Below are 12,127 nucleotides of genomic sequence, written 5' to 3' on the forward strand. Positions count from 1 at the left end.
TGTTATAAAACTCATAAAAACCTCTCCTTTCAATTTTGACAAAAAAAAAAAAAAATTCTAAATCAAAACAATTTAAAATTTCAACATAAAAATGATGATAACTCGAAAACAAGGCACTTCCAGACTTACGTTCATACCAACTTTTTTTCTTGTTTCTTGAATCCCTAATTACCCCTTGAACAGTTCCACTTTTGAAACACCCGGTATTTATAGTTATTATTTTATAATTATTTATTTCTATAATTTGTTATCTTTGCTGTATACGGTATTTTCTACTCTGTATAATTTCACTTTTTACATAAATAATGCAAATTTAAAGAAGATATCCGTTTGTATACTGTTCGGCATTAAATCCGCCGTTCGGTTTTGTTCGAGCTGCGGCACAAACGATCAAGCCTTCTACTAATGCACCGAACATGTCTGACATCGCGCGTTCGCAGAGTGATTTTAATCCGAAGAGTAACGGTAGCGCGATGGACAAATCGCGTAAACTTGGCGTTTCTAATTTTACCGTATGTTTAAAGAACAAGACTTGATCGGGTCGGCTTTTATAGCGGCGCCTCGTAAAACACGAGAGATTCACCCACGCCTTCCTTCGCGCGGACGCCTTTTCTCTCCCGGGATAATCCACATCCGCCGCGCAAAAGCGCGGAAACAAACCGACGACCGGTCAATTATACGAATTATCGCGAATATAATAGTCATGTGGAATTGTTAGACTAGTTTTCTAGGGAGACACTGTTATTACATTAGCGAGAAAATTAACTCGGTTTCTTTCGCTCGCGCAATCGATTTAGCATAAGAAATAAAAGACGATTTCGCTGCGATGATGATATACACGAGTGTCTTAGAATCTTACCCAGACAGCACAAGGATGTCCTTAGGACGTCCAAAGGGCATCCAGGACATACATGTAGGATATCCTCAGGATATCCCATTGTAATCCTCAGATCTCCTCTGGATGTCCTGAGGAAGAGTAAATGATAACCGTATATTAATCTCTGGAGAATCCAGGGAGATCCTGTGGAACATCCTAAGGATTTTTATAGGATATGTTAGGGATATTTTTCGTGTGTTTCAAGGAGCAAATTTTGAAATTTAAATATAAATTAAAATTATGTTTTGTTGTTTACTGCCAATATTAAAAATTTAATATTAAAAATAGTTCACCGTTCTTTAATATTTGAGGCTTTCGTGCTGTACATGAATATTTTAGGTTTGGCTCCCGGATTTAAGTTGTGTAATATTTTCTAAACAATCCAATATCTGAAATCCCTATGTTGGGATTGCATCAGAAATTGAACTGATAGAAAATAATTACATTTGTAATTTCCTGTCAGTTGCTCTTTGCAAGCTTTATATAATTCTCATGACCAAATCTCAAATACGAGTTCGCGTGTCGCATAGCGGTAAACAAACGAACTAGCGGTTGAATACTATTGTTTGTAAAGTTTTTGAAATGTTGCGAACAGTAACATTTCTCATGAAATATTAAATAAATCATAATTTTGGATATATGAAAATATGCGCATCAAATTCAATTATTAATATTAAACAAAATTAATGTTAACAATTAATTACACATATATATGTCCTCTGGAAATCCAAAAGACATCCAATATAATAGACAGGACAGATATATCCTACAGACATCCAGGGGTTATCCAGTGGACATTTATAGGACATTAATACTTATTATAATACTTAAGATTTCTAAATTATATTAAATAGCCGACACAACTAAAAATAATTATGTATGCATATTAAATTTTTATAAATATATTTATAATAATATCTTAAAACATCCTAAAAATGTCCTGAACCGTCCTGGACATATTCAGGATGATCCTGAGGATGTTTTGTGCTGTCTGAGTAATAATACATTATTTAAATTCGAAAAGTAGAAACACAATTTTTCCGTAAATAAAATCTTCAGAGAAACTTTTATTTTTAACTTACAAACAATCAAATTTGCATTTCTTTCAAGCACTCGAGATTAAATTAAGCAATAAACTTGCTGTTTTTTTTATTACTGTTTTATTAAAATTTATTTTTTCTAGAAATGTAATTCTCGAAAATCAAAAAAGCATCTTCATGTATTTCTTTATTGGTTTGGAATATATACTCTGTATGCATATGTAGAATTAACTGATAAATTGACGGTAAATTCTATCTTTTTTTTTTCCGAAAAAAGAAAAAATTCTTAATATTCTTTAATATTTTTTTGCTTATCGTTAGGTCAAGTCTTCAATTAATAATCTACGATCAATTCTTATGTTATTTATAATTATGCTCCTCTTAAGAGGAGCCAAGATTCTTAGAAAAAAATGTGTAAAAACTTTCGAAAAAATCTGTAGCTAATTGACTTTTGACAAATTAGCGCAGGAACATTCGTATCAAGCTTAAAACAGATCAACGAGATAATTGCGTAATAATGCAATTATTACTATCTGCCGAGTTTGAAAACTCTGGTTACTACGCTTGAAATTTGAATAGCGAAATATATTTTTCATCCCGTTGACACATTCTGTTGATTATTGCTTCCTCATAGAGAAAGCTTCGTTTTCATGACAAAATTTTTTCCCCCCTTTTTTATGCCAATGTGTTCAATATAATATTTCGAAACATCGAAAAATTACATTTTTTTTAAATGTCCGTATGTATAGTTGGGGAAGTTGGGTAAAACTGGGTAGGCGGGTCAAACCGGGTACTCCTGCTTTCTCGTAATAAATGCTGCTATCTATGGCTAACTTGTATTATTAGTTGTAGATTGACGCCATCATTATTTTAAAACGAACTGTACCTCTATGCACACGATATGTCTTCTTAAATAGAAGTTCAAAGTTTTTAGCCCCCAAAAGATCAATATCCAGGCAAGAATCAAGTCGTTGTGCACTTTTTTTATATAGAGCATTTGTTTCGGTAAATGCAGCGTTGCATTCTATACACATTAGAGAGTATATCATAATAGTTTTGATCGGCAATATACAACCGCCGTATTTGTTACTTTCCTTGTGTTGGGTCAAAACCGGGTACTTACATATTTCACGTAATGAAAAGAGGGAGAACTGTTATCCTGACCTTTGTCTCCCTACGAAAAGCAGTTGGAAACGAGACTTAACACTCAGAAAAATAAAACACTAAAAAAAGAAACTTTTTGAGATCTTTAAAGTTTAAAAAGTTAAATAAAGTAATCCTGCAGCAATATTGAACGAAAGGATATTTTTATTTGTGACTTTTGTCAATAAAATACATCTTTACATTGTATTTTGATTTTAAAATAAATCTAAATTTTGTAATTACACGGTGTTTTGCATATTTTCAAATGGGATACACGGTTTTACCCTACCGGTAAGACAAAACCGGGTACTTTGACTTCTCCACAAAATCTTGTTATTCTTTGTAAACAAAAATTTTTTTTTCGGCAACTAGTCTTATTTTCTCATAGTTTAAGGCACACTAAAGACTACTAACGGTGGGCAAAATGTTTTTTATTCTCCAATTTTTGGTAGAAAGACAAATTCGAAAATGTACTAGGTTTTACCCTACTTTCCCCTATACGTATGTGTATGTGTGTGTGTGTGTGTGTGTATATACGGATTGATGGAAAATTCAAACGTCTATAATTCAAGAACTGTTTGAATTAAAGTGCTGCAATTTGGCACAAAATAGTACAACATCTTATTTATTCTCACTTTTATAAAAATTCATACAAAGTTTTAGATTTTAAGGCAGTTCCAATTTTTCAAATAATGCCTGTGCACGCTCTAACTTCCGCAAATTTTGAAATATTGGGCTAAATTTTTTAACGTCGAACTGAATATCATTAAATGATGGTTGATATTGAATTGGCGAAAGGATTTATTCTTTTTATAAAATTTTGTATTTTAATTTAAAATTTTTTAAAAATACAATATAAATTTCTTTATATCAACTTTATATCGGGTCGAAATTGCACCGATAATTCTTTATCTTTTTATTTCGCTCGCAAAGCTTCCTCTTTAAGGGGGCCAAAATTGAAAAACTCGTTTGCTCTGAGGAATTTTGTGAGCGAAATAAAATGGTGTGGGAGTAATGTGCAAGTTTCTAATTTTTTTTATTTGGCGCGTTTGTCATTATCATCGATTATCCAATTGGCGCCAGAGGAAAACATACGATTGTACTTATAGCGTGAACAGCAAAAACCTTTACGCGTCGGCCGAGAACGGAATGCGTAGATTTTGTTCGGATGTGAAAGTGCGAGCGTCGCAAGAGAAAGAAACGAAGGCACGCGACCCGCAGACATTCGGAAATGTGTATACGCGCATAGGAAAATAAAAAGATATATATTTATTATATTTACTATTTTTCTCAAACACATAAAATTTTATGCGTTTTTGACAAGCCCCTGCGTAAAAGTACTTTTTTTTTTTTTTTTTTTTTTTTTTAAAGAAAACCGACGGCGTATTTCTCTCTTATTTTCTTTTATAGACATATAATCGCAACGTAAGAAATTTTTATCTTGATAATCACGTAATGTACGACGAAAGACAATGAAAAAAATCAACTTCAATCATGATATTTATTATTTATTTATTTGTTTATTTATTATTGATTTGTATGGTGTACAATTAATTTCAAAATATATAATCAACTTTTATCGTGATATTATATTAAATTAAACGTGCAATCGCTTGTGGCTTATATGCAAAAAAACATATGTTCGAAAGACGCCACGTATCGTTACGCGATCAAAGGGGTGCGTCTTTCTTTTCCTGCGTCCGTATCTGGCGCGTAACTTCGATAAGGATCCAATGTTCGATGTCGACAAAGAGGATCATTCCTCGCGATTTCGCGAAACGGAAGCGAAATTCGCTGCACGCGGACACGAATTGACTTGAACGATAAATTAGACCGCGACGTCAACGCTGCGCGGAATAGAAAGTTGCCCCAACATTGTACAATATGAGAAGCATTGGATAAAGAGAGATGGAAAATACGCTTAAACTTAATACAAGAATAAAATAGAGAAAATATTTATCTTTTACTTTTGGAATAAAAAATAATTGATTGAGTTAAAGATCTAAATAAAAAAAAATTAAATTATTTTTTTAAAGTAATAAGTATTTTTGCGAAAAAACAATAAACCTCGCTTTTTTCTTTTTTTTTTTTAACTATATGTACTTTTTTTCATATTATGTACTTTTAACAATTTTACTATCGTTAAAGATTATCGAAATTTCTTACATCCATTCATTCGTAATTCACGAATATAAATATTTTATAAATTAAGAAACTAATCCCTTTATTTTTTATTTTATCTTTTTAAAAGCAATTTTAATAGATTAATAAGATTTTTGTTGTTAAAATGATACCAAACACGATATGATTTAAATATCTTTCAATTATAGATGCATAACAAAAATTTTTATTATACATCTAATTGAAAATTATTTAAATTATATTGTGATATTTTTTTAACCACAAAAATCTTATTAAAATTGTAACCCCATTCGAATTGTTTTCATAAAATAAAAAAATAAAAGAATTAGTTTTCAGTTTATAAAATGTTTACAATTATGTATTACATTAATTTGCCACAAAAGTTTTATTAATCCATGTTAAAACTACTTTTAAAAAAAAAGATAAGTTAAAGACATAAGAATTTTAGTTTTTTTATTTTACATATTAACAAATAAATATGAAGAAAGATAATATTATATTTAAAAAATAATGAAAAATAAATTATTTTTCTTTCAATAAAAAAACATTTTTTCAACATTTTTTTATTATTAAAAAAAAATTTAACAGTTTTTTTACATCTCTAGATTGAACACATGCGGCGTACGTTTACAGATTTTTTCTAAAAATTTTAGCCTCTTGAGAAAGATATAATTGTAACATAAAAATTGACAGTAGATTATTAATTGAAGACTTGATTTAAGCAAGAAAATATTGAAGAATATTAAAAATTTTTTGGTTTTTTTTTTTCAAGAAAAAAAAATGATTATAAAATTTGTAGTTAGTCTAGCAGTCAATTGTCTAAGATTAATCATTTGGTATTTTCATGCAATCTCTTCAAGATCTCGGTTCTGCGTAAAGCGAACTCCAATAGGTAGCGAAAAAGAGAGAGAGTCACAAAGGAATGAGAATGGGGGGGAAAGGAGATATGTCATGTGAAAACGTTGCATCCCCACTCGACACGGTCCCCCTACGACATTCGTATATCGCGCTGCGTTTCCTTCTTCGCGTTAATGACTCAACTGCCATTGTCGTTGATTAACAATAATTCGCTTGTCTCTTGGCGCGCGGATATAATAATTCGACACGGCGCGCTAATTGCCAAGACGCGAGCTTTCATCGAGATTAGGACATCACACACACCACTCTCACTGGGAACTCGTCCTGCTTCATATTCTGCGATGGAGGACAACCGCGAGAGAGATTCCATGCGGATTGTCCTCGTCGTCGTAGTCTCCCTCGGTCGCATGTACAATAGAAGATTCTTACCGTCAAAATGCTGGCTCGCAAAGGAAAAAAATCTCGATTCAAAAATGAAAAATATTAGGAAACTTTGGGAATATACATATATAAAGTATCTTGATGAAGGTGACACGCTCTATTTTTGTTTGTTATTCAAAATTCATTCTAAGACCTGACCTCAAAATCAATCGGTAAGAATTGGGCTATTTATCATTTTTTATTTTTCGCAAATCAAAAGAGACGAATAGAACAATTTTATAGAGAAAAAAAATGCTTCTTTCGACAAGTTTAATTTCTTAATTTTTTGAATTTGCCAGTACTGAAAAAAATTTATTAACTTGACTAAATCCGTTCAACTAATTATCACTTTTTTACATTGAAATATTTAGATATTTAAGTCAAATACGACATATTAAATCTAAGATGACGTATATTTGAATATTTAAATACTTAAATATTTCAATTTTAAAAATAATAATTAGTTGAACGGATAAATACCCGTATTCATAGTCCGTCCTTGAGGAATAAGGATTCCTTGTTCCTCGTTCCACGTTTCGTAAACTTTCCTTGACCGAACAAGGAATCTTATTGGCTCCCTTATCTCAAGGAAGGTCACGAGCTTCCTTGAGGAGTGATGCGACCTTTTTAGCAGACGATACACAGAATATAATCAAATATAACCTCCAAAAGTTAGTTTCGTTACATTTGTGGTTTTGTGGTTATTTGTTGTCGCGCTCTCAAACTGAAAGTGTATAAAGGAAAAAGAGATAATGGACAATGAATTTTTAAATGATTCTGACGATGGATTTGAAGACGAAAATCCAAAGAATCGGATTCTGTGGCGGATTCCGAAAAGATACATTCGCGATTGGGAAAATCTCGTGGAATTTTTTGAAGATACGAAAAAGTTTTCATATGTATTATATGAAATTAGTTGCAGGCAGCATAAAACGGTGCTGCTTCTAGTCGGTCACTAAAAATCCCTAAAATATTCCTTCCTTCTGAAAGGGAGACTCGAGGTCCATCTATGAAACAAGATGGCCTTGCAGATTCAAGGAATCCTTCATGGAGGCTTCCTCCGTCCTTAAAATAAGGAAGGACTATGAATACGGGTATTAGTCAAGTTAATAATTTTTTTTTTTTCTCAGCGTAGGAGATTTTCCCTCTCTCTCCTAAAAATGTTTTAATGGCACAACGATACTTTTACTTAACCAACCAGCATAAAATTATCCAAGGCATAATTACTGCGTAATTAATCATTGATTGAATAATGTGGACGGCTTTTGTTTTTCCCCCGCAGAGATGCGAAGCGAGGTGGGCGAATGGCTAGCCACGTGCGTAGGTTCACCAATATGCATTCTGCTGTTGTCATGGTCCCTATTGATCTACCAGAATCAATCATCATCCGCGAAAAGAAGAATCGACGTGTTGACAGTCGCGATTCTCTCTCAAAGTCTCGCGCATCAATTAGGATTGCTGCTGTATGCGATTCTCACCTTAATTCGTCCAGCGAATCACTTTGGAGGTAACTATAATCATATATATATATATTTTTTTTTTAGCAGAATGTTTATACAAATCTTGTAAAAAATTTCCTGAAAATTCTTGATCTTCCGATTTTTTTTTTGTTCAAAATATTCCAAGAGTAGTTAAAGAAAATCTTTTTAGAGATTTTTTAGATGCAACTTTCTAAAATAAGTCTCTTTATTGTATGCGTTTTTAATATTTTTTCGCTCATAGTAGAAAGAAAAGCATAGAGCCTCTTAGATTTCAAGTATTACATTTGTAAATATACTGGAAAAAAAACTGAATGCATCGTAAGATAAACATTTTTGACGTGTATAAAATTTTCATTTTCTTATGATTGAAAAATTACTATAATAAAGAATATATACTGTGTTTCAATATTTTGTTAAAACTGTATATATAAATTATATAAATATATATATATATATATATATATATATATATATATATATATATTTATAACATATTTAAAACATATAATTAACTTGGCCCGCTGACTGTTTCAATGTAAGATCAAAATTATTGAGAAAAAGAAATTTTTCAAAAAATTTTCCGGGTCGCAATAAAATTTCATGAAAACTCTCCGAATTTTTTAGATACAAAAAATTCCTGAGAATTCTAGATTTTGCTATGTTGTTTCAAGGGGTAGATATCCTGTTTACCAATTTCAATTTAATACGAAAGATATCATCGTGATTATGTGTCACGAAAATTAATTTAGCAAAACAGATTGACTTGCCCGACAAAGATTCACGATCAAACCGCGTAACTCATCGATTCTTCTTCGTGTTGTCGCAGAATTATGCTCGACATTGGTATGGGTGCTAAACTCGTCGAGCATCCTCCAGGAGTTAACCCTGACGTCGATCGCCGTATTCGCGGCGATTAGCAGCCGCGATAACGCTGTCAATCTCACCAAGAATCATCTCAAGTACCATCTCGTCAGTCTGAGCGTCATCAGCGCCTGTATCGGCGTCACCGGTGTCCTCAACTTCGAGCCGGAAATTTGTGTCTTCCTAGCCCACGAGATCTCCTATAAATATGGGATTTTTGTCAATTCACTGAGGGGTCTGCTGACCCTTACGTCTCTCCTCGCCGTGCTAGTCGCGATCTTCAGGAACGTCTGCCAATCGCCAACCTCCGAACTGCTCAAATCGGTTTCGGACCTGTCGGAGGCGAGCTCGAAGAATTCTTCGGGCGCGTTCGAGTGTCATCCGCAGCACTGGGATCCCTCGAGTGGTTCGTGCACCAGTGGCTCGACTAACAGCAGGGCATGCTTAAGGAAGAAGAGGGTGCAGGTAGACGAGGCGAGCGGCAGATCCACCGTCTACAGCATACTTTTCGTCTGCTACATCTTCGAGCACTTACCTATCCTGGTAATTATTTTATCAATTGTTTTGATTTATTATTACTTTTCTTTTATTTTCATTATTTTCTCTGTGAATTCATTCAATGGATTCGATAGCACAATCGTGACATCACATCAGTAGCGCGTAAAATCAGTTTCCGCATTACTGAATCTGCGATGAATTAAAATGATTGCACGCTACTGACATAAAGCTCATATTTGTGCACGCTATTACTCGAGTATTTCCCAAGAAAAGCGAAAAATTTAATTATTATATAAAGTGCTCCAAATTATTTTTCTCATTCCTCTTTTTTTTCAGTAAATCCTTTACTAATATATAACTTATGAAGATTTTAAAGATTATATTAGCGTTTAAAATAACTTAAAAAGTACTTAATGAAAAAATACTTTATTATAGTGTTTTGAAAAGCTCTCGAGATAAGCTACAAGAATATGTAATGAAAAATAGGAGGTTCTATTTAAAAAACGGAAGTTGACCTTCAAATGACCTTGAAAATGATCTTTAATGTCAAATCCAAGATCACTATTAGATAGCCTCCTTTGTTCCCTACAACTTTTATCGTTTTCCTTCAAACGTTGATCCTGAAAAGTTATGAGGGTGGAACTTTTAAAATGGGACACCCTGTGTATATATATATATATATATATATATCAATTTGTAAGGAATTATATATATGTGTATATACCATATATATATATATATATATATATATATACAAGGTGTCTCACAACCTCCGTACAATACTTTAATAGTGTATTCTAGAGATAAAATAAAGTCAAAAAGTCTAATACAAAAATTTTGAGGTTACAATAGTTTTTGAGTTATAAGCGATCAAAGTTTGCCAATGATATCGCGTAGAGCTCCGCGCTCACATCCGTAACTACACATACACACGTACTGATCTCTGTCATCTATTATTGATTTTATAAATCGAATAATATTGATTTTTACTGCACAGCTGATTTTATTGTTTCTTATGTGTATAAATATTATGTACAATGGTCAGCTGATATTAATATTGTACGTAAAATATTTAATTTTTTCTTAAATAATAATTTAAATGGTTGATCGATTATTATATTTAAATAGAAATATAAATTTAATATTTTCATACATTTATGAAATGAAGTTTATTTTTGTTTTGATCACGCGAAAAAGTTTTATGGAAATCAATTTATTTATTTTATCTGTCAGCAATAACAGATGACAGATCAGAACGTGTGCAAATGTAGTTACGAGCCTGAGAGCGCGAATTCTACGCAATATTATTGGCAAATTTTGATCATTTATAATTCAAAAACTATTGTAGCTTCGATATTTTTGTATTAAGATTTTTGACTCCATTTCGCCTCTACAATACGCTATTAAAATATTGTACGGAGGTTTTAAGACACCCTGTATATGTATACAGGGTGGGACATTTATATTGACACCTAAATATCTAAAAAATAAAGCAAGATAGAAAGAAATGTTTCAGACGAAAGTTGTTCGGTTCTAAAGGGGTCATAAAATGGTGCCATTAGTTTAATCTTGGGTATAGGTGCTTCGTAGATTTCAATGTCTATCTTGTTTTCTTAAATGGAAATACCGCAATTTTTTTACATAAATTGATTCCTTGCAATATTCTGCATAAAAAGTTATAGGGGTATGATGGCCAAAAGTTTAATAATTTACGAGATGTTTTATACTTTATTTTATTACTTTATTTCGACATAATTTTACATAAACTATGAGATATCTCATAAAATTATTTGTTTTGCGATAATGTTACCTTAATATTTTAAGCACAAAAAAATGAGAGATATCAATTGGTGTAAAGAAAATAATACAATTAATTTTAAGAAATAAATTTTATTTTATTAAATGCTCAGAACGATCACCATCAACGTCAATACACTTTTGAATACGTTTAATAAGAGATTGATGAATGTTTAACAAAGTCATCTTAACAATTGAAAAAAACATATTATAAATGCTTGTCGCGTAAAGTATAAAATATCTCGTAAACTGTTAAACTTTTGGCCATCATATCCCTATAACTTTTTATGCAGAATATTGCAAGGAATCGATTCATGTAAAAAAAATTGGGGTGTTTCCATTTTAAAAAACAAAATGGACATTGAAATCTTCGAAGCGCCTCTATCCAAGGTCAAACCAATGGCGCCATTTTATGATCCCCTTAGAACCGAACAACTTTTGTTTGAAACATTTCTTTCAATCTTGCTTTATTTTTTAGATATTTAGGTGTGTTAATGCAACGAAATAAGAAACATGTTTGCGGAAGATCATTTCGATCATTAGCATAATCTCATTACGATCCAAGTCAATGATCTGAGTTGCGAAATCGGTTGCTAGTTTATATGAAAAATCGTCAATCGCCCAACATTGTTGAGAGCGGCCCGCGATTGTCTTAATTATAATTATTACTTTCAAATCCACGATAAATCGGCGACGACGACGATAATCGTTGATTCGCGGTTGAGACTTGTCGAAGGGACGTTAAAAAAAAACGCGAGATCTATTAAACATTTCGCAATCACGGCTAGACCGAACTCTGTTTTTTTTTTGACCTAAAATCTTTCTTTTTTTGCACGAACGTCGCGATATACAGGGGATATTTCGCAATATTCTCGAAATTATGCTCGTCAAGCCAGCCGTAACAATGTTACATAGTTAAAAGTGACCGAGATACCCAGCTTGTTGCGCCGTCCTGAATTATGCTTCTCAATATGGCAAAAAAACAAGATATTCCGCAAGCTTTTTTCAGA

General features: G+C 32.2%; 1 protein-coding gene across 1 annotated transcript in view; it reads left to right on the forward strand.

Annotated features, from left to right (window-relative positions):
- LOC138942208 (uncharacterized) overlaps positions 1 to 12,127 on the forward strand; it is a 30,445-nt gene that overhangs the window by 6,345 nt on the left and 11,973 nt on the right. Inside the window, exons 2-3 of the mRNA XM_070312257.1 lie at positions 7,763 to 7,987; positions 8,788 to 9,365. Coding sequence (XP_070168358.1) covers positions 7,765 to 7,987; positions 8,788 to 9,365 — 801 coding nt within the window. The 5' untranslated portion in view covers positions 7,763 to 7,764. The remainder of the gene's footprint in view (positions 1 to 7,762; positions 7,988 to 8,787; positions 9,366 to 12,127) is intronic.

This window comes from Polyergus mexicanus, unplaced genomic scaffold (assembly GCF_030449975.1).
Source record: "Polyergus mexicanus isolate NDT 795.1 unplaced genomic scaffold, iyPolMexi1.0 SCAF_22, whole genome shotgun sequence".
Lineage (NCBI taxonomy): Eukaryota > Metazoa > Arthropoda > Insecta > Hymenoptera > Formicidae > Polyergus > Polyergus mexicanus.